The sequence below is a fragment of the Vitis vinifera genome, chromosome 18 (genome assembly GCF_030704535.1).
Source record: "Vitis vinifera cultivar Pinot Noir 40024 chromosome 18, ASM3070453v1".
Taxonomy (NCBI): domain Eukaryota; kingdom Viridiplantae; phylum Streptophyta; class Magnoliopsida; order Vitales; family Vitaceae; genus Vitis; species Vitis vinifera.
This window is the reverse complement of record NC_081822.1, coordinates 5,739,035-5,761,698: the sequence shown is the minus strand read 5'-3', so window position 1 is coordinate 5,761,698 and position 22,664 is coordinate 5,739,035. Positions and strand designations below refer to the sequence as shown.

The following is a 22,664-nucleotide window of genomic DNA, read 5'->3' as shown; positions in this document are numbered from 1 at the left end:
TCTATTTGGTGTACAGTGGGTGATGCACTCTTTAGTTAGGGGGTTTCTTCTAAGTTGGCACGGTTTTTCTGTTGGAAAAAAAAAAAAAACAATCTTGGAAGGTTGCTTCATTATGCGTGTTCTAGACCTTATGGAGTGGGAGAAATAGGAGAGCTTTCGATACCTGTGAAAGTTTTAATCAAACAATTAAGGGATCTTTCTTGAATTTTTTTTTTGGGAGTGGGTAAGAATGTATATTGGGGATGGATCGTTATCATTGTTAGAGTTTGTGGATTGGATAGGCTCTTTGTAGGGTGCAACCGATAGTTTTTATATTCCCACCCTTCTTTTGGGTTTTTGGTTGCTTTGTATACGTTGTGTATACTTCTTTTTATTCTAGTACACTCGTACTTACTTATCAAAACAAAATGTTTTTAACTAGTATGTTTTGTTGAAAGAGCTTTTCTACTTCTGTTTTTGTTGCCATAAATATATATCATCTTTCCAACCTTTCACATTTTTGTTTGCTTGTGTGTGTGTGTGTGTGTGTTTTTTTTTTTTTTTTTTGTATTTATTTTATTGGTGTCCATCTTGTTGATTTTCCCATCATTTGGATTGAGGTATGTGGGGTATGCATTTGAGTGGTTAAGTGTTCATATTCTTTTTGTGCAGCTTGATTCAAGAAGTACAAAAATTCTTCATGGAAAGCAATGACTCCAGTGATGCTAGAAATGTATGTTTCTGCTACTTTAGAAATGATGCAGCTTTTTTTTTTCTGTTGCTTATCATGTTCTGTCATGCTAAATTGCCTCACAGCTCACTGTGGTACATGTTTTGGAAAAAATTAATTTAATGAAACATGATCAAATAAGTAGCATGAGAATTTACTACTAGTTCCTTGAAAGGAGGTAATTACTTAATGTGGATGATTTGTTGAGCTAAAAATAAATTTTGAATTTAGTTTTTATATAATCCAATGCCTTTGTATTATTTTCCTTTTTCACTTACTGGGGAAAAGCATTATTGTCATTTCCTCCTAAGTCAAAAAAGTTTTGAGTGAATAAATGTAGTAATTAAAGTAATAAAATTCAAACTTAGTCAACTTCCTTTATTCTTTGGAATGATCCACTCTGCAGTGTGAATCTTTGTGAGAAAATTGAGAAGCCAAAGAGATGATTTTTTCCTCTTTTTTGGTGTGTTTTTTTTTTTTTTTCAAATGCCTAGGCACTCCGGAAATTACGTCTTGATTCATTATCCTCCATGGGAAGCATTGTAACATACTTTTCTTTCTTTCTGTTTTTTTTTGGGTCTGACATTTTTGGTTAGGGAGCTATTAAATGATAGTCAGGTATCTCAAGGCACTGCTAGATGCAACGAATAATTATTATTCTACAACAATGTTTTCTTGCTTTTGGCAGATTGGCTTCCAGTCTGCCGGGAAAGCTGTTTATACTGCAATATGGGTTGCTGCTGTTTCATTGTTCATGGAGTTGCTGGGTTTTCCCACCCAGAAATGGCTAACTGCTGGGGGTCTTGGCACAGTATTGCTTACTCTTGCTGGTCGTGAGGTGAAGACACCTTTTCTGTTAACTGGGTGGATCTTCATTTACCAAAAGCTTGATTCTCATTTTTTGATTCATTCAGATATTCACAAATTTCCTTTCAAGTGTAATGATCCATGCAACACGACCATTTGCTGTGAATGAACGGATTCAAACAAAGATTAAAGATTCTGAAGTTTCTGGTACAGTTGAGGTTTGTATTCACTCTTTTCCACAGAGATTTTAGAAAGGTAATATAGCTAAGAGAAAGAAGGCCTTTCCACTGCCTCTGCTTAACATAAGTGAGATTGGCAACTTTTACCAATCAAAAAAAAAAAAGCAACTTGGTTGTTTTGCAATATGAATAAGGTAGGAATTGTCAGACCTTGTCTTTCTGCTTTTTTGTAATTATAATACATATTACTTCAGCGTGTGGGTTGGTGGTCACCGACAATCATAAGAGGTGATGATCGTGAAGCAGTTCATGTTCCAAACAACAAATTCACAGTGAATGTTGTGAGGAATCTCAGCCAGAGAACTCATTGGCGCATCAAGACACAACTTGCCATCAGCCACTTGGATGTCGATAAGATTAATGTGAGTGAGCAAAAATTGGTTTATCTACCTCTCAACTAGATCTTGTCTACTTAAGCACTTGGTTTTGGTCCTTTCCCTTCATTTGATGAATTGGGTTATCTCTTTTCTGGTTACAGAATGTTGTAGCTGATATGCGCAAGGTTTTATCCAAAAATCCTCAAATAGAGCAGCAAAGGTTGCATAGAAGAGTGTTTCTGGACTATATCGATCCAGAGAACCAGGCCCTCTTGGTATGGCCATCATGCAGTTTTTCCCATTAATTGATCATACTTTCATAAAAAGTTTATTTATTATTATTTATTTTATTTTATGAGCAAGATTGCTTTTGGAAAAGGTTTTCTTATAAGTCACTTTTCTTTTTTCAAGGATATACCCCTAACAGTAGAAGGGCTTTGGAGTCAAATTTGTCCAAGGCACAATGTTTTTTGGCTTTTCTTCATTTTTTTTTTTTTTGCCAAGATGGGAATTTGATCCTTTCTTTATGGATTAGCTTCTATAGTTTTTATCACCAAGCTATATGACCATTTAATCTCTTTGTTTGCCCCTTGAAATTAATTCCTATCCTTAACTTATTTTCTAGCTTTGCCACTATGGCCACATCCACGAGTGAAGATGAAGAAGAGCCTAATTGTACCCACAAGGAGACTCTTTTAATCAAAATCTCTTCCTATATATATTCCTAATTACATAAGAATATTTCATATAGGAAACTTATTATATAATTATGAAAGATATCTATTTCTAAAAGAAGATCTCACAATATGATGTTTCCTTTATAATAATAGGAAAGTTCCTTACATGAATATAACTTATTAAGAAAATATCAATAACTTATAAATTAATTCAAAATAGAATTTGAAACACATTCAACATATATAAAGATATGCTCTTGATCTCTCACGTTCACATTCACATTCAACAACCTTGCATTTGAAAGCATACATTGTGTTTTCTCTAAAAGGGTTCTATTAATCCATTTTGCAACACATTTCTATTGTGGAGTATGCCTAACTGTGCAGTGTCTTACAATACCTTCATTCTTGCAAAACTCATTGAATTATTTCTCACATAATTCCATGCCATTGTTAGTTCTCAAGTGTTTGATTTGTTGTCCCATTTGCTTCTCAAATATAGTTTTTCATTGCTTGAACTTCCCAATATCATTTGTATGTTTCAAGATATGTATTCAGACTTTTCTGGAGTAATCATCGATGAAGATTAACATTTATCTTCCACTACTATGTGATATAGTGTGAGATGGACCTCAAATATCTGAATGAATATAAATAAAGTACCTTTAGTTCTATAAATAAAGTACCTTACCTTCTTTTCCCAAACACACAATGCTCACAAAAATCTAGCTCTCCTATTTTTTGTCCATTAAGCAAACCTTGTTGGCTCAAAATTGTTAACCTTATCTCATTATGCCTAAGCTGCATATGCCACAATTTGGTAGTCTCTAAAATTTATTCTGAGGTCGAAACCGTAGTTGCACCTTTGTTACCTTGAAATGTATAAAGACCATTAAATTTTTACCATTTCATCACAACAAGAGCACCCTTTGAGATTCTCATAACTCCACCTCCAACTTTATATGTGCATCCATTGGAGTAAGAAATCAATTTTTTTACAGCTCTGGAGCATGCTTTACATCAATTAATATTCTTATAATTCCATCATACATTTTAATTCAAATTGTCTATCTTAACAACCTAACATCCTACATTGTTTCCCATAAGAATCTTCCCATCATCAGTTGATAGATATTAAATTAATCCCTATTGGGAGACATGATAAGAGCATCCTGAATCAAGGTTCCACTCATCATCTTGAGTTACTACTAGTAATTGAAACAACATCTGCGGTATCTGTACAACTGTTGTATCGCCGGAATTAGAAGCTTCTTTCCCTTTACGTTCTGCACAATTTCTCACTTAGTGTCCTACTTTGTTGTAATTGAAACACTTGTTGTTTTCCTTAGACTTTGATTTAAATCTAGATCGTCCTTTGTTGTTCTCCCTCTAGCCACTAAACCTTCAATTGAGCTTTCTTCTTTACTCCCAGACACCATTTTCTTCAATTTCTTTAAGTTCAAGGCTACCTTAACATCTTCTATCAAGAGAGCATCTCTACTATACTTTATGGTATCCACAATATGCTCATAAGAATTTGGTATGGTGCATATCAAAATTATAGTTTGGCCTTTATCATCAATTCTAACATCAATATTCTTCAAATCCATAGTAGTTTTATTGAACTCATCAAGGTGGTCTTTAATGGATTTACCTTCTTTCATCTTAAGATTGAACAACCGCTTCTTCAAATACACAAGCAATTTGTAAGAGGTTTGGTCGTATACAAACTTACTAGCTTCAACCATAACTTGACAATTATATTATCTTCTATAACCTCATGAACTACCTCATTACCCAAGCACAATAAAATAACATTGTGCCCTCTCCTTATAAGTTCATTCTTATCTACATTAGACATTGTTGTTGGTAGAGTATCTCTATTTTTTAGTGCTTTGGACAGCTCTTGCTGAGCCAACAAGACATACATCTTAGTGTACCATAAATTGAAATTGTTTCTTTCATCAGACTTCTTAACCAAAAACTTTGTCGTCATTCCAAGTTTAACAAGTTAAGCTTTGATTCCAGATTTTTTTTGTGAAAATAACAATAAAGAATAATAATAGAAAGAAGAAAATAAAATAACAAAAATAGAAGATGCACAAAGTATACAACGATTTACATGATTCAACCTAAAGCTTACATCCACAGGCAAAGACAAAGAAGAACTTTCACTATTGTTTAATTAGACTACAATCTTAAAGCTCTCAAATCCTAAGGTCCCAATTCCACCCAAAAAGAGACTATCTCTTTCAATTAAAATATCTTATATATATTCATAATTACATAGAAATATTCCACATAAGAAACTTATTATGTGATTGTCGATTCCTAAAAGAGGATCTCACAATAGGATGTTTGCTTTATAATAATAGGAAAGTCCCTTATATGAATATATCCTATTAGGAAAATATCAACAACTTTCAAATCCACTCAAAATAGAATATGAGACACTTTCCAACATATATAAAGATATACTCTTGATCTCTCACATTCATATATTAGCTAAAGTTCTACCTCAGCATTTAAAGGCCGGTAGTGTCTTTTAGGCATCTGTTTGGCCAACTTCAACCATCACTTCAGTTCACCATTTACTTGCTTTGACCTCAGTTATCTTTCTAAAGTGCTAGAAATAGAACAACAGGTTGTAGTAGGCTTTTTCCAATATCAATATCTGTTAATTAGTCCTTCTTTTGTTACAGATCTTGGTATCTTGCTTTGTGAAAACCTCACGTATTGAAGAGTACCTGTGTGTCAAGGTAAGTGCAGTTCATTATAATCAGATATCATTGAGTATATGCTTCATACATGTATGCAGCTGTGAGCTTTTATGTTGCAAAATAGTATTTATTTCTGAATCCAAATTGAACCATTGTTGATTATCTGCATATTGATGATTATAATGTTAGAATACCTCGTGTAAATGTATTAGTTTTCAAGTAAATCTGATTCGAGTCGCTAATCTGAATCTATGTCTCTTTTCTTGGGTGGATTGGAGGTTTTGCAACATTCTGGTGAGAAGTTTTCTTAGAAATGTGTGAGTGATCATGAGTTGTAAATTTAATCCCCATCCCAATTGAACCATTTGCTACTTTGTGAGCCTTTATGCTAAGGTACCAAGGAAAGAAACATGATTTTTTTTATGAAAAATATGAAATAAAATAAAATATAATCAAAATTAGTGATAAACTTATATATTTTTAAATTATTTAATTTTATACAAAGAGTTAAAATAAATTAAATAAGTTTGAAGTAGCATATAAAAATGATTTATTGATTTTAATTAATTATTTATTTATTTACTTTTCCTATCTATTTTCCCTCAAATTTTCTGGGAACCAAACATAAGTTTAAACTTTCTAGCACTCAAACAGGATCATCTTCATAGTAGGGATTATAATTCTAGAGTATCTCCATGACAATACATTAATTTTCAAGTAAACCTGATTCCACTAATCTGAATCTGAATCTTGTTACGGGTGGATTGGGTTTGAGGGATGGAGGTTTGGCAACATTCTAGATTTTGAAATGCTTTCTTAGAGATGTGAAGTAACCAAGAGTTGTAAATGTAATCCTGATCCATTCCTCAGTAGCCATTGGTTACTATGATAATCAGTTCTATCATCTTATCCAGACACAACACAGTCTTAATGGGTTTTGTTCAATATCCCATTTATGTGGATGTTCATACTTTTTTGTTCTTTTGTTATGCTACTGTAATACATACCTGATGAGTCAGAATAGGATGCTGGGGGTTTGTCCGATCATTCATTTGCTTTTACTGGAGATGTGAAATCTTGAGTCAGCAACCAAAATTTTGATATTTTTTTAAGAGCACCCAACTGAATTTCCTGGAGGCTCCACTAGGAATTGGAAAAATTGATGATAGAGATTGATTCAAAGATCCTGTGAGGTCTTAAGACTGGTGTGTTCCTCACATAGCTCTTTTACTGATGATACATTATAATGGATATGCCTTAAGACTTGTGTGTTCCTCACATAGCTCTTTTACTGATGACACATTATAATGGATGTGTTCGTCAGTATGCATTACTGTTATTTTCCTCAGTGTTGGTTTTTTTATATTATTTCTCTTGCTATATTCTGTTAGTAACTGGAAAGATTGCATAAGATCAATCATTGTTTGATGAATCAGGAAGCAATACTCTTGGATCTCCTCAGAGTTGTCAGCCATCATCAAGCTCGCCTTGCAACACCCATTCGTACAGTTCAGAAAGAATACGGTGTGGCTGACATGGAAATGGAAAATATTCCATTTGCTGACCCCATATTCACCCGCTCCCAAGCAGCTGCTAACCGTCCACTCCTGCAGATTGAGCCCTCTTATAAAATGAACGGTGATGATAAAATGAAGGCTTCCACAGGTTCAGCACGCCGGAACAAAGAAAAGGTTGCAAAAATTGAAGCAAGGCCTAAATCTGATTTGAAGCCAGGTTCCAAGGCTGGGGCATCGTCAATTCTAGAAAAGGATGCCAAGATTAAAGCAAACACAAAATCTGATTCGAAGCCAGGTTCCAAGGCTGGAGCGTCATCAAATAGTGACTCCACAATAGCTGACAACATTGCAGCAACATCAATCACCAACTCCAAACTACAAGGTTTCAGAAACATCAATATCTGACAAAATCGAAAATATGGTGACTGATGGTTCAACCCCAAATAACTATGAAAAACAGCGGTCTGAGGTAGGCATGGAAAAGGTGAGGGAGGAGACAGTGGGACTGATTCCTGAGGACAAAAACCAAGGTGGATCAGCTTTTGAGAATCCCTCTCTGAACTTCCCAGAATCTGGCACTAGAAAAGCAGATATTCTTCCTTCTGCAACTTCACTGGCAAAGCAAGATGGAGATAACAGTATCAATAGCCACCCCTGCCTTAGAAAACATTATTCTTGGTGTAGCTCTTGAAGGCTCAATTGAGGAAGAAGAAAGGGTTGTGTCCTAGCACCGAGAGTCAAAAGAATTGGCTGCCTGCTGGAATGGTAATGTTTCAGCCCCCAGTGGCAAGGATAAGAAAGAAAAAAGATATCAGCAGCTACGGGTGCAATATCAAGCTGTCAGCGGGATGTAGAAAAGTGATCATATGTTCATTGGTTTGACACCATTTCAGCTCCTAGCGCAACATCGAGTTGTCAGCGGGATGTAGAAAGGTGATAACATGTTCTTTGGTTTTACACCATGCAAAACTAGGCGGACTTGGATAATCATTCTTAATACTTGGGTTGGGTTTGGGTTAAATTTTTTTTCAATCCAAACTTTAGTTCAAGTCAGGTTTGGGCAAAGGTTTGAATAATTTAAACCTAACCCGAACTCAATTTAATATTTTTATAATATTTATAACTTATATTATTATCTTATATGATAATATTTAATTTATTTATTTATTTAGATCTTTAAGGAAAAATATCAAATTATAATTATCACTTCTTCTTTTTTTTTTTTTACAAGGTTACATAAATTTATTTTTTCTATTTGTTATTTCTTGCAATGTTATCCATTTACTAATTCAATTTTTTATAAACATATAAAGAAAATAAAAAAAAAAAACACGTGGGTGGATTTTGAATCATATAACTGTATCAATCCTTAGTCTAATCTGATCAGCTTAATCTTAAAAAAATATGGTAGTTTTGGGCTTGAGTTGTATTTAAGGTTAAAGGTTGGACTAACTTGGATTCGGGTTGATCGTTTATTATGGTTAATTTTGCTCACTTCCCTTGACTTTTGGTTAAATATATTGAGGCACTATGAATTTAAAATTTCATAAAAGACATTCCTTACTCTTCTTATTTGTTATTTTCATTCACATCTCCTCATTCAAAATAAGAGATGTATTCAATGAAATTTTAAATTCATGACCGGCAAGTGTATTTGACTTAAATCTCAAGGGAGGTTAGTGAAACTTACATTATTAATTCTAGTTGAGCTCAGGTTTGTCATCAACTTTGATCTCATCCTAAATGCTTGAAGCTCTGTTTTAAAAGGTGGCTTTATGATATAAACATGATAAATCATGCAGGTAGCTCTATCTTAATCCTAGCAACAGAGATAACAATGTTGGTTTTTGGCTCAATCAAGAGTTTGATTTATTTTAGGAATCTTTGTCCCACATTGATTATGATTTGATAATTTGTTTTATATTAGGAGCTCTTATTCTGCAATTATGAATTGATTTTGTCAAGGTTTGGAGTCCTATAAATAAGTCTTAAGTCTTTTAGTCAGAGCCTGACAATGCCATGTTTGATCTTAAAGTCTTCAGGTTCTTGCAAGTTTGGTGTCCCACATGGTGATATGTATCAATATATCATTTAATCTCTAAGTTTAGAATGTGACTGCTAAAATGTGTCTTTCTATTGTGCCATAATTCATTAGGGCAAATTACACAGGATAATGAAAACCTCCCTTGAAGTTTCTGGAATGCCACTTACCTCCCTACCGTTCCATGACAACTAATTCTTACTTACTGTTAAGCCAAAAACCTCAAGGGAGGTCAATATTATTGCTGGGGAGGTTCATTAGAAGTTACCCAATATTTGGTCAATAAACTAAGAACCACAGCTCTGATACTGAACAACTAGATGCTGTCGTGGCCCTGTACACTATAGACACATTGCATTGTATTATGGGTCCTAACGAGTTGGGATTGAACCAATGCAGTGACACCTTCACAAAACTAAAAAGATGCCTCAAAAGGGGAGGAAGAGGCCAGGAAGCTTTAGGTGCTCCACTAGGATGTAACCCTCGTTGGTGTGGGTGTGTGAGCGCCGCAACTGGTCCCTGCAGAAAAGACTCACAACCTCAACAGGAGTAGGGATCTTTAACTAATGGACCAGCGCGACAACGTCCGTCATCATCAACCATGGCAGTTACCTTAAACCAAAGAGATGAGCGGAGGGATAAAGAGAACAAAAGAAGCTGAATCACAAGAGCAGGGAAGAGGGCGAAGATAGGAAATGTAGAGGAAGAAAAAATGCAATGCCCAAAATTCTAGATGGGAGCAATCAGGGTACTGCACCTATCAAATGGGGGAATTGTGGGGACGTACGATGCATGTCCAAATGGGGGCACGTGTAGACCTTGAGAAGTCGGCTGGCAAGTGGTAAGGCGTTTAATATGATGAGATGGACACCCCCTCTCTTCCGCATGCTAAGCATGGCCAAAATAGGGCTTTTAAAGAAAAAAATAATGGAAGTAGTTCCCACCTAAAATATCTACCAAAACCACGCAATTATCCACATGGCGTTTTTTTATTTTAAATTTTTCTTAAAACCACAATTAAATTTTCCTTTACAAACCACGCCTAATAACATTAAAACCACAATCAATTACTGTAAAATATTCATATTATCCTTAAAATGACATTCAATTATGTGGTTTTAAAATTTTCCTTAAAATTTTGAAAAAATAATTTCATTCACTAAAATTTTATATATTTTATGAGACAATAAAATATTTATTTTTTATAATTTTTTTATTCTTTTCATATGAGATATGCTAATATCATGATAAGATATAAGATATGTGTATATCAAAAATTTATTTTTTATTTTTTAATATACTTATTTTATAAGTAAAGTTTTTATTATAAATTAAATTTATGATAAAAAAGAAAAACTAAAAAGAAAATATTTATAAAATAATATTAATATGTGATATATAAATTATTTTTATATATTAAATAACATAATATAAAAAAATTTATTTATAAAATTTAAATATTTTAATAATAAATATCATTAAATATAACAATTTTTTTATATAGAAAATATTTGAATCTAATATAATTTTATTTTTAATATTGAAAATAATATATATTTTTTATTTATTTCATAAATTAAATATAAATATAATATAATATATTTAATTAGTATGTTACCTTGAAATATCATATTTATACTATATGTGTATTTAAAAATATTATATCTTAAGATATTATATTGTAAATCATATTTTAAAATATACATATATCATGAAATATATAATTTTTCATATTTTATTCTATCAATCAAACGTAAACTTTTCCCGATATGATGAAACATTAAGAGCTTAGCCCAATAAAGGTGAAACATTAATGAGATATGAAGTATTTTTTTTTCTCTCTAATAAGCATCATGATTAATTTTGCTACCACGACGGCCTAACATCGCCCTCTTTAACCAAGCACTGATAGATACACGTGCTCATCTAACAACGCACGCTTCTACCTGTCAACCAGATAAACGACACGCAACATTGGGGTCGACGTGGGCTTCCAAAACTCGGCCCAGGTAACATTGGGCTCTACTTACCTCTTTAATTAAACCATTCATCGTTCGTGGTCCCAAAATTATTAATTTATTAATCAAATAACACGTAAGCTTATCCGAAACCATGAACGTCGCTTTCCCAACGGTAGGAACACCATGTCCGAAGCTTCACAAACACTGCAAAGATATTTCAAGACAAATTCCGCTATCCATCACCCGTTGGATCACCGCAACCAGCCACTGTACACGTGTTCCACAAAGCCTCCTTGGATACCGACACAAAGACGCCGTGTTGAGTTGTGTTTACCGTTTTTTGTGCGATTCACCCCCATTTTAACCTGCCAGCGGTGCGCGTGAATGGAAGGCCCAGTTGACACGTCAACATTCTTTAACCGACGGCACCGTTCTTAATGCGAAACGCCGCGTCTCGATGAAGCGGAAAGTAGATTAAAAACAATGGAAAAAAAAAGATAGAATCACGCTCTGGAGTCGCCACGTAAATAGCACAGTATAACTATCCTACATACGGAACATTGAATTTAGATTTGACAACTGAGAACAGAAACTCCCGGCGCATGTTATCATCGACCGTCTTCCTAACTTTCTCTGAAGTTCTACCTGAAACTGAAACCCTTCTTCCATTTTGAGGAGGTGAAATCTGGTAATTATCTTCTGTTTTGGTTCCCAAGAAAGGTATGATTGGATATTTTGGCAATTAATAATTGGTAGATGTGATTATTTGTTAGGCATTTTGGAATCTAGGGTTTTTGAGTTTGATTGATGTCTGAGGAACTGCTTGGAAAAAGAGAAGGTAAAGAGAAAGGATAATTGGAACTTAGTATTTTTCGCCTCCCTAGAAGAGTCAACTGAGCCAAGTCTTACCATTATTCCGCCGATTTTTGTTGAATTTCCTTTTTCTTTTCTTTTTTTCTTTTTCGTTTCTTGGAACCTAGTGGTAGGACAAACCTAAGTTTGCTTTTATTTTGAATTGTCTACAGTTCTAGCACGAGACGTGAGGGATTTCAGTTTTCATCTTAAATTGCAAGTTGTCTACAGTTTTAGCGTGAGGACTTAATGGGTGAAAAGTTCGGTCTTAAATTCCAAAAACTTGTAGTTTGAGCCACTTATTTTAAAAATCTTCTGGGTTTTAGGAGGATCATTTCCATCTAGGATAGAGGCTGCATAATCTGTACGATATACTATCCTTATTGGGACTAATCTTGGAGTTCGATCTTGTGACAAAGGTAAATCATCCAGTTGTAGCTTTGTCATTGTCAGCGGACTTCTTTCCTGGAAAGAAACTGATTTCATAACTAAATATTTAGTATGGAGGAATATTTGATTGGGGGGGGGGGGCGGGGGGCGCGCGGGGAGTGGGGATTTTCTTGGCCAAATATTTTGTTAACTTGTGTGAAGGTTTCTTCAATTTGATTCTGTCCAATTAAACTACTTCACTGTGTAATAGTTATAAATCAATTGTTGTTTTAAAGAGTTCAGGAAGTTTGTTTGTAGTTGCTGGGTACATTTTTATCTTCCTTTCTGTTTACTGAATTAAAGTTCATGTGGCCTGGTGCCTTGATCGTGCAGTAGTTTGGGAACCTGTGGGATCTACGCCCTTTCTGCATTAAATGATTGGTGTTGTCCAAGAATAAGCAGTGTTGAAGTGCATTATGATATTGTGCCACTAGAGGTATCTTTGCTTTTTCTTAAGGATGGCCCTTGCTGGTTCTATGCAATTATCCCGTGAATTGGGAATTCAGAATAGGCATGGGTACAGTAACCAACCTAAGGTACATTATTTGTATCCTTTAATTCTTTCTTGTTCAGAAGTTTCTTTTTGAGCCTGGATGCTATTTTTTTCCCTCTTCTCCAGATTATGATGGCAAAAGATCGATTACATCTTCTCAGCATCACTCTCTCATCTCATGCTTCGGTATGGTTTTACTTTGCATCTGTAACTCGTTGTGTATGTATAAATTTTGTGCTCTTCTGAACATTGTTCTTGAAATTGCTTGTCATTATCATGTCTTCAGCCCTTTGTATATATTGTAATATTTAGTTGTAATTTTTGGCACTTAATATATATTGTAATATTTAGTTTCCTTTTTTGGGTCCATACTGATTTTTTAGATATATCTAGTCTTCCATTCTGCATCCAAATGTTTTGTCAGGTTGAGGTTTCCAGTCTACTGTTATTTCTGGAGATTAGTTAGTTGGTTAAAGTATGGCAGTTTGTTGATATTTGCACCAACTGTATACAAGTTTGACTTATGTGAGTTGATTTCTTTCTAAAATCACTTTTCCCCTACATTTCAATCTGGATGCAAACTTTCCAGACTCAAAGTTGGTTCTTGGAGATTTCTGCTATTGGCGATGAAGTTGTTTATGGGGCTATATACATATGACGGGTTCAACACACAATTAGGGATTTGATGGATAACTCATGGTGTGAGGTGTTGAATAATGACTTTGAATGTAGTTATGGGGTTATGCAACCCTATTCAACAAGCAATTAGTGAACTGATGTCCTAGCAGCCCATCACAATAATTTAATGATTTGAGTATCTTTTATGAAGTTTACCCTTCAAGACTATAATGCTTGCTGAAGATAACAATTGATCATGTATTTGGTACATTTTTTTATGTACATATGTAGCAATTGATGCATTTGTATGCCAAAAATAGAAGTTTTAACAAATTTAATATTCTTAAAGTGTGAAACCTAGAGAACTTCTGCTGATTACATGATTTTCATCTTCAGAGACAGGATGCTTTGAGTCTTCATCTTTTAAATAGCATGCGTGGGTCAATAACTCCTGTATCTTCTAGATGTGAATTTTTCCTGTGCCGATCTTTTCTAGCACCAGGTGGAGGAAATGAGATTTCAGTTTTAAAATCTGCTGCCTTGGTTTTGACAAGGTACATCTGTTTTTACATTTTGTAATTTTAGAGTTTCTTTAGTCAACCGTGTAAACACTAATGAAGTGCATTTGTATTTCTACTGCTGGATATATACAGTTTATCTACATACAAATATGACTTGTACTGCTGTAGCTTAGTGTTCATAAGTTTGTGAGAGTTAGTACCTTTGATTGGATAATCAAAATTTTTTCCATGGTAGTTATGCAGCATCAATGAATTAACTATTCATTACATACATTTATCAATGTCCACCTGTTATTGTTAATCATTTTTGTTAATACTTTGGTCAAGCATTAAAAGAAAATTTGTTTTGAGGTTCATCTGCTTGTTTGATCAATTCTTCTAGAAGTAAGTTGTATTTCTTGTACTTGTTGTCATCAAGTGCGCATAGGTCTAGATGGCTGTCTCATTTATAACACTTTATTCATATGAATAATCTAGCACAAGAGGCATGCAGTCTTTGTGAAGTAGCAAATAAAACTATCCTGAGCCACAAAACTAACCTACCCAAAATTCCTACTTCCTAGCCTGGACATGTGGCATTCTTCTGTGCATAACTGCCTATTTTGGGTTCTCTTAAGCTGGAAGGACTTTGTACCTTGGAACATTACCTGTTTTATAGAATTAAAAGAACATGATGTGCCTTATATCTGAGATGATCAAGTCCACGTCTTTGTCCTTTGGTCACCCCGGTTTACCTGTTGAAGCAAATAATAAAGAGTATATAATGTCACATTTGTTAAACTAGATGCAACTGCCAATAGTACGGAAAAATAACATGCTGGTCCTGCACTAAAATATGAATAAATGAACTTTAGAAGTAGGTCCTAGTTGGAGGGCAGTATTTCACCAATATTCACATGGTCAACAAATTTTATGCTTCCATGCTTGATCTGATAAGATAATGGTCAATTTATAGGATTATGAGTTTTGTTATGTAAAATGATCTTGTGCACCTGATTCCATTTTGAGCTAATATTTGGAGTAGGTACATAATACCTACATGGACTGGTGTCAACATAACATCATTTTTTCTCTCTTTTCCATTTTAAGATGTATGATCTTGACACAATTTCCATCATATGATGCAGGTCATGTAATGCTTTACGAGGAAGGCCTCTTGTACTTCAATTGGTTCCAGCAGTTAGCATTGTTGCTTTTGCTGCATGGGGTCTAGGGCCGCTAATGCGTCTTAGCAGGAATCTTTTCCTCAATGTACAGACTATTATTCTTTCACCATTGTATTTTTTAATCCTTTCAACAGTTGTTAATCCCTTAATTATCTGATGCTTTGTTTTATGGAAATTTCTTGCAGAAGACCGATAGTAGTTGGAAAAAGAGTAGTACATATTATGTTCTGACCTATTACCTTCAACCTTTGCTGCTTTGGATTGGAGCAATGCTTATTTGCAGGTCTGTAACATGATATTTCTGCATGACTAGCATCTACTTCCATCCAGTCTACTGTACTGACAATAGCAGGGTTCATTTTTAGAGCATTGGATCCAATCATTCTACCTTCAAAAGAGAGCCAAGCTGTTAAGCAACGACTTCTAATTTTTATACGATCGTTATCAACGGTGCTGGCCTCTGCCTATTGTTTATCAAGGTGAGTGTGGTTGCTGTGACAATCATCTCCCATGAGGAGTTATCCGATAAGTTTATCTATACATTTAATCATAATGCTGTTCAAGCTACTTAGTGGTAGATGTTTCTCAAAATAATTAGTAGAAGCAGTTGTTGAGGATTTGTTGCAGTTAAAAACATGCTCTTTTTTTTTTTTTTTTTTTGTCAATGGTAAAAATGACAAATAATAAGCCAAATGACTTATTCCGACTTTTGCTGTGTTGGCATAAATCCTGTTTCAGTGGTCAATGCTCCCTAAATATGTTTAACTAGTATGTTTGTTAAAAGATGTTTTCTGATTTTTTTTTATTGTTTCCATAAATATATATTATCTTTCCAACTATTCACTTTTTTTTTTTAATTTATTTTTGTATTTCTGTTATTGGTGTTTATCATGTTGATTTTCCAATCATTTGGATTTAGTTATGTGGGGTATGCATTTGAGTGGTTAAATGTAGTCATATTCATTTTGTGCAGCTTGATTCAACAAGTACAAAATTTCTTCATGGAAAACAATGACTCCAGTGATGCTAGAACTGTATGTTTCTGTTACTTCTGATATGCAACCTTTTATTTATTTATTTTTTTCTGTTGCTTATCTTGTTCTGTCATTCTAAGTTGCGTCACAGTCCACTGTGGTACATGTTTTGGAAAGATTTAATTTAATAAAAGATGATCAATTTGTAGCATGAGAATTTAGTAATTAGTTACTTGCAATCTCTAAATCAGATGGAAGCAATTACTAGTGTGGATGATTTTGTTGAGCTAAAATTAACCTTTGAATGTAGTTTTTATGCAATGCAATGCCTTTATGTTATTTTCCTTTTCAGTTACTGGGAAAAAGCATTATCGTTGTTTCTCCAAAGTGAAACAAAGTGTTGAGTTAATAAATGAATTAAAGTAATAAAATTCAAACTTTGCCAACTTCCCTCTATTCTTTGGAATGAACCACTATGGTGTAAAATCTTTGGGAGAAAATTGATTTGTAACTGAAGCCAAAGAAAGGATCCCCCCCCCCCCCCCCCCCCCTTTTTTTTTTGGACAGGGAAATAGTAGCTTTATAAACAAAGCAAGAGACACTTTCCTAGTATATAGTAGCACCAATTGAGTGTTGTGTACCATTTGTTATTGAGGTAGCTCATGGGTTCAGATCATGTGGAGAGTAACAATTGGATGGATTTTCTCATCTTATTAATCTGCTCTACTTGGTATTAGGGAAAGGTAGATCTAGGAAATGGTTCTTGAAAATTCTTGCTTCTATTCTATTGCCTTTGCTGCTAGAAAGTCGATACTTTGTTTTAGTTGTTAATATCTCCAAATTCCAAGAAAAGTGACTTCCTCTTTGTTATCGGTGTATTTCTTGAGCATCCTTCATATTATGAAAATACTTCCATGAAATGATTTTTCTATATTACAATGATAATTTCAGATGCTTAAATTAGAGCATTAATATGGTCAACTTCCATGCTTTAAGTCCCACTCCAAACAATAGATACAGTTGACAATCCATGAATAACTGTAAGTAAATCTTAGGTGGTGTTTGTTTTTTCACTTAATTCTAAATAGAACCTTAATGCTTAATAGTATTAAATATTAGGTTGTTTGTTTTTGTAGTATTTTATTTCTATTAAGTATTAAAAAGTAAAAAAAAATCAATATGTTATTTTTTCTATTTAGAAAAAGCTACATATTTTGGCTTTTTCTATTTAGTAAAAAGTTTATAATAAGTCATGAAAAAGTAGAAAAACAAACAACCTAAATTCTAAAAACAAATTATTTTTAGCAAAAAGCCAAAAAAACAAACACTACCTTAGTCTTTTTTTCATCCTTTTTTAAGCCCTTCCACACTAGTGATATCACTCAATGTGTTGATAATGACATGGTAGTGAATATTCAACATTATCCTTGACACCTTAAGTGAATAAAGAAGATCCAAATTTCTATTATAATTTCATTTGGTTTCTGCTAAAGAGATCTGGGGTTCGTGTGCTCCTCTTATAAGTCTTTTTTTTGCTTTGGAAGCAATTTGGGGAAAAATCTTAACAGTAGACACGTTAATGAAGAGTGGATGGTCCATGGCCAATAGGTGTTGTCTTTGCAAAGACAGTGAAGAATCGGCTGACCACATTTTGATTCATTGCGATAAGGCAAAGAAGCTTTGGACTGTGCTATTAACTTCTTTCGGACCGGTATGGGTGTTCCCGAATTCAATGAGAAATCTTCTTCTACAATGAAAAGTTAAGGGATTAAGGAAAAAGATAAGAGCAATGTGGAGATTGGCTCTGATTTGTCTTTTTTGGTGTATTTGGGGAGAACGAAATCAAAAGACTTTCCAAGAGGAAGAGATATCTGACCAAAGTCTGAAGAAGCTCTTTATCCATTCACTATTAGAGTGGTCTCAGTAGTGTTTGGGGTTAGACAATCCATCTTTTTTTGAATTTTTTGGGTGTCCTTAATGGAGACTAGCCTTCCCATTTCTAGGTCTTTCCTCTCTTTTCTGCAGCCTGGTTGGGCTTTTGGTTGTATACTACCTATATACATAGGGTGCACCCCCTGTTTTTAGGTGTTTATTAATTCAATATGCCTTTGTCTATAAAGAAAAAAAATAATTTCGTCTGGTTTAAACTTCTAATATGAATTCTATAGATGATGGCATACATCTCAAAATCATTCTTAACTCTTTTCTGAATTCTAATTGGCTTAGTTCGCCTTCTTTTCATGAAGGGTGTGGCCTGTGTCTGAGGTCTAATTGAAGGATATTTACTATTGATTTTCAAATGCCTAGGCACTCCGGAAATTACGTCTTCATTTATTATCCTCCATGGGAAGCATCATGGCATACATTTTTTTTTGGGCTTAACATTTTGGTTAGGGAGCTATTAACTGATACTCGGCTATTTCGAAGCACTGCTAGGTGCAATGACCAATTATTATTCCACCACAGCAATATTTTCTTGCTTTTGGCAGATGGGCTTCCAGTTTGCTGGGAAAGCTGTTTATACTGCAATATGGGTGGCTGCTGTTTCATTGTTCATGGAGTTGCTGGGTTTTTCCACCCAGAAATGGCTAACTGCTGGGGGTCTTGGCACAGTATTGCTCACCCTTGCTGGTCGTGAGGTAAACCCCCCTTTTCTCCTTATCTTCCTTATTCAAACTTCAGTTTCTCTGGTTCATACCATACTCTTGATCATCCTTGTGTATACCTTCATCAAGACCATTCTAGAGTGAAATTTCCTTTCTGATTTCTGTTAAGCAGGTGAATCTTCATTTATCACAAAGCTTTTCTTATTTTTTGATTCATTCAGATATTCACAAATTTCCTTTCAAGCGTAATGATCCATGCAACACGACCATTTGTTGTGAACGAATGGATTCAAACAAAGATTGAAGGTTATGAAGTTTCTGGGACTGTTGAGGTTTGTATTTACTCTTTTTCACAAAAATTTTAGAAAGGGATTATAGCTAAGAGAAAGAAGGCCTTTCCAGTGCCTCTACTTAACATAAGTGAGACTTAGCAAATTGGTTGCTTTGCAATATGAATAAGATTAGGAATTGACAGACATTTGTTTGAAAATCAAGTAAATAAGATCTTTAGTTTTTAGTTTAATGAATCAATAATAAATCTAGAAAACTCACCTTATGTCATTATGACAAGGATAACCTTACATAGAATGTTTACAAAATTGCATCACGTTAGGTAGCACCTTGTCGCTTTGTATTGGTATTGACACTTTTTATCTTCTGTCTCTTTACTCCCTCCTTCATGTTTGCATACATGATGGGAAACCTCACAAACTTATAATGAGTGGAGAGAGGGATTAAGGGCCCCTTTATAAGTGACCTTACCCATCAAGAGTTACAAATGGATGCTTCTTACATGATTTATATGGATCCACCTCTTTCAATCCCATGTAGCATTCATTGTATATGGAACTTTAATATAGGTACATGACTTGGTCATAATGCCTTGCCACTTTTCATATACATTATATTTCTAATCTTTCCACATACGGTGGATGTATAATGCGGGAGATGCAAATACGTACAGTAGATGTATAATATGGGAGATTAACTTCGTGTGATCATGAAGGCCACAATAATTTCAACAACCTTGTCTCTCTGTTTTTTAATGATAATAATTCATATTACTTCAGCATGTGGGTTGGTGGTCACCGACAATCATAAGAGGTGATGATCGGGAAGCAGTTCACATTCCAAACCACAAATTCACAGTGAATGTTGTGAGGAATCTTAGCCAGAAGACCCATTGGCGCATCAAGACTCACCTTGCCATCAGCCACTTGGATGTCAATAAGATTAATGTGAGTGAGCAAAAATTGCTTTATCTACCTGTCAACTAGATCTTGCTTACTTGAGCACTTCTTTTTGGTCCTTTCACTTCATTTGATGAATTGGGTCCTCTCTTTTCTGCTCACAGAATATTGTAGCTGATATGCGTAAGGTTTTAGCCAAAAATCCTCAAGTAGAGCAGCAAAGGTTGCATAGAAGAGTGTTTCTGGACTATATTGATCCAGAGAACCAGGCTCTTTTGGTAAGGCCATCATGCAATTTTTTTCCATTAATTGATCATATTTTCATAAAGAGGGTTTGTTATCATCTCTTACTGAGCAAGATGGCTTTCTGGAAGAGATTTTTTTATAACTCACTTTTCGTTTATCATGGACGTACCACTAACAGTAGAAGGGGTTCAGAGTCGAATTTGTCAAGTGCACAGTGTTTTTAGGTTTTTGAAGCTCATTTGGAACTCTTTCATGTCTTCTTGTAGTCTAGAAAAACAGTGTTAATATACTGGAACTCTTTCATGTCTTATTGTTAACTTCCAACCATCACTTCAATTCACTTTTTTCTTGCTTTGATCTCAGTTATAAATCTAAAATACTGGAAATAGAACAATAGGTTGTAGTAGCCTTTTTCCAATGTTAATATCTGTTAATTGGTTCTTTTGTTACAGATTTTGGTTTCATGCTTTGTGAAAACCCCACGTTTTGAAGAGTACCTTTGTGTGAAGGTAATTGCAGTTTATTATGATTGGATATCATTATGTAGATGCTTAATACATGTATGCTGCTGTGACCCTTACATTGCAAAATAATATCTATTTCTGAATCAAAATTGAACCACTGCTAATCGCTGCATATCGATGATTATAATTTTTGAAGACCACATGTATTGTATTAGTTTTCAAGTAAATACGATACCAGTTGCTAATCTGGATCTATCTCTTTTCTTGGGTAGATTGGGGGTTTGGCAACATTCTGGTGTCTTAGAAATGTGTTGAGTGATCATGAGTTGTAAATGTAATCCCAATCCCAATTGAACCATTTGCCACTTTGTGAACCTTTTGACTATGTTTGGTTTCAGGAAAATTTGAGAGAAAATGCAAGGGAAAAAAAAAAGACAGAAAAAGTAGAAGTAAATAAAAAATGAAAGAAAAAAAAAAATTAACGTCGATAAATTATTTTTCTTTGCTACAAACTTATTTCACTTATTTTAACTCATGGATATAAAAATTAAAATAATTTGAAAATGCAGAAGTTTCTAACTAGCTTTAATTATATGTGATTTTATTTGATATTTTCCATAGGACAACAAAATATGAGAATCATTTTCCTTAGCATTAATTTTCAAATAAACCTGATTCCACTGATCTGAATATGGTGGATTGGGGTTTAGGGTTGGTTGGAGGTTTGGCAACGTTCTAGATTTTGAGATTTCTTAGAGATGTGGAGTGACCATGAGTACAAAATGTAATCCCAATCCATTCCTCAGTATACATTGGTTACTGTGATAATTAGTTCTATTCTCTGATCCAGACACAACAGTCTTAAATGGGTTTTGTTTAATATCCCATTTATGTGGATGTTCATAATGTTCTGTTCTTTTGTTATTGTTAGTACCTGGAAAGGTTGCGTAAGATCAATCAATGTTTGATGAATCAGGAAGCAATACTCTTGGATCTTCTCAGAGTTATCAGCCATCATCAAGCTCGCCTTGCAACACCCATTCGTACGGTTCAGAAAGAATACAGCATGGCTGACATGGAAATGGAAAATATTCCATTTGCTGACCCGATATTCACCCGCTCCAGTGCAGCTGCTAACCGTCCACTCCTGCTGATTGAGCCCTCTTATAAAATGAATGGTGATGATAAAACCAAGGCTTCCACAGGTTCAGCATGCCAGAACGAGGAAAAAGATGCCAATATTGATGCAAGCTCAACATCTGAATCGAAGCCAGATGCCAAGGCTGGAGCATCGTCAATTCTTGACTCCACAACAGATGACAACGTTGCAGCAACATCAATCTCCAACTCCAGCACAAACAGTAAGGTTTCAGCAACGTCAATATCTGACCCCAAAATCCAGAATATGGTGACTGATGGTTCAACCCAAAATAACTATGAAGAACAGCAGTCAGAGGCAAGCATGGAAAAGGTGAGGGAGGACATAAACCCAGGTGGATCAGCTTTTGAGAAGCCGTCACTGAATTTCCCAGAATCTGGTGCTGGAAAAGCAGATGGTCTTCCTTCTGCGACTCCATTGGCAAAGCAAGATGGCAATCGAGCATCAATTGCTACCCCTGCCTTGGAAGAGAACATTGTTCTTGGTGTAGCTCTTGAAGGCTCAAAAAGGACACTCCCAATTGAGGAAGAAGAAATGGTTGTGTCCCCTAGCGGAGCAGAATCAAAAGAATTGGCTGCCTGCCAGAATGGCAATGTTTCAGCCCCCAATGGCAAGGATAAGAAAGAAGGTCAGATAGACATCAGCAGCTCCTAGTGCAAGATCGAGCTACCAGTGGGATATAGGAAGGTGATCATGAGGTCATTGGTTTGGCACCATGCAGAAATGCTCAAAGCTGTGTTTTTAAGGCTAGCATTATGCAGTGTATATTTTATACTGTAGTCATGCACTTCTTAGGAATGTAAATGATTATTGCATTAAGAATCTTTGGGCCAATTAGGCATTGGCAATTAATCAGAGATTTATTGTCTGCATTCTTGAAATACAAGAAATTGTTTTCATCAATCTGATCTTTATCAGAGATTCTTCCATTATTTTAAAATTTGAGATCTCAGCATCC

General features: G+C 34.7%; 2 protein-coding genes across 11 annotated transcripts in view; both read left to right on the top strand.

The window, feature by feature from the left end:
• The window catches only part of LOC100264429 (mechanosensitive ion channel protein 3, chloroplastic), a 30,458-nt gene extending 22,265 nt beyond the window's left edge, over positions 1–8,193 (top strand). For all 5 annotated transcript variants that reach the window (XM_019216482.2, XM_002283798.5, XM_019216483.2 and 2 more), the window contains 7 exons: positions 652–712; positions 1,398–1,547; positions 1,624–1,734; positions 1,950–2,117; positions 2,234–2,347; positions 5,452–5,508; positions 6,906–8,193. In XM_019216482.2, coding sequence (XP_019072027.1) covers positions 652–712; positions 1,398–1,547; positions 1,624–1,734; positions 1,950–2,117; positions 2,234–2,347; positions 5,452–5,508; positions 6,906–7,391 — 1,147 coding nt within the window. In that variant the 3' untranslated portion in view covers positions 7,392–8,193. The remainder of the gene's footprint in view (positions 1–651; positions 713–1,397; positions 1,548–1,623; positions 1,735–1,949; positions 2,118–2,233; positions 2,348–5,451; positions 5,509–6,905) is intronic.
• A 3,008-nt stretch (positions 8,194–11,201) lies between these two features.
• On the top strand, positions 11,202–22,609 carry LOC100259028 (mechanosensitive ion channel protein 3, chloroplastic). 6 transcript variants are annotated; one of them, XM_010666105.3, is made up of 14 exons: positions 11,202–11,676; positions 12,603–12,805; positions 12,889–12,948; positions 13,777–13,934; positions 15,029–15,152; positions 15,253–15,350; positions 15,433–15,546; positions 16,041–16,101; positions 18,531–18,680; positions 18,869–18,979; positions 19,718–19,885; positions 20,002–20,115; positions 20,536–20,592; positions 21,524–22,609. In XM_010666105.3, exons 2-14 carry the CDS (start codon positions 12,728–12,730, stop codon positions 22,358–22,360), a joined length of 2,130 nt encoding a protein of 709 aa, XP_010664407.1. In that variant the 5' UTR covers positions 11,202–11,676; positions 12,603–12,727; the 3' UTR covers positions 22,361–22,609. The 6 variants fall into 6 exon arrangements, with proteins under 6 accessions (XP_010664407.1, XP_019072024.1, XP_010664408.1 ...); XM_019216479.2 differs by having other exon boundaries at positions 11,252–11,676; positions 15,256–15,350; XM_010666106.3 differs by having other exon boundaries at positions 11,254–11,676; positions 12,603–12,705.
• The last annotated feature ends 55 nt before the right edge of the window (positions 22,610–22,664 follow it).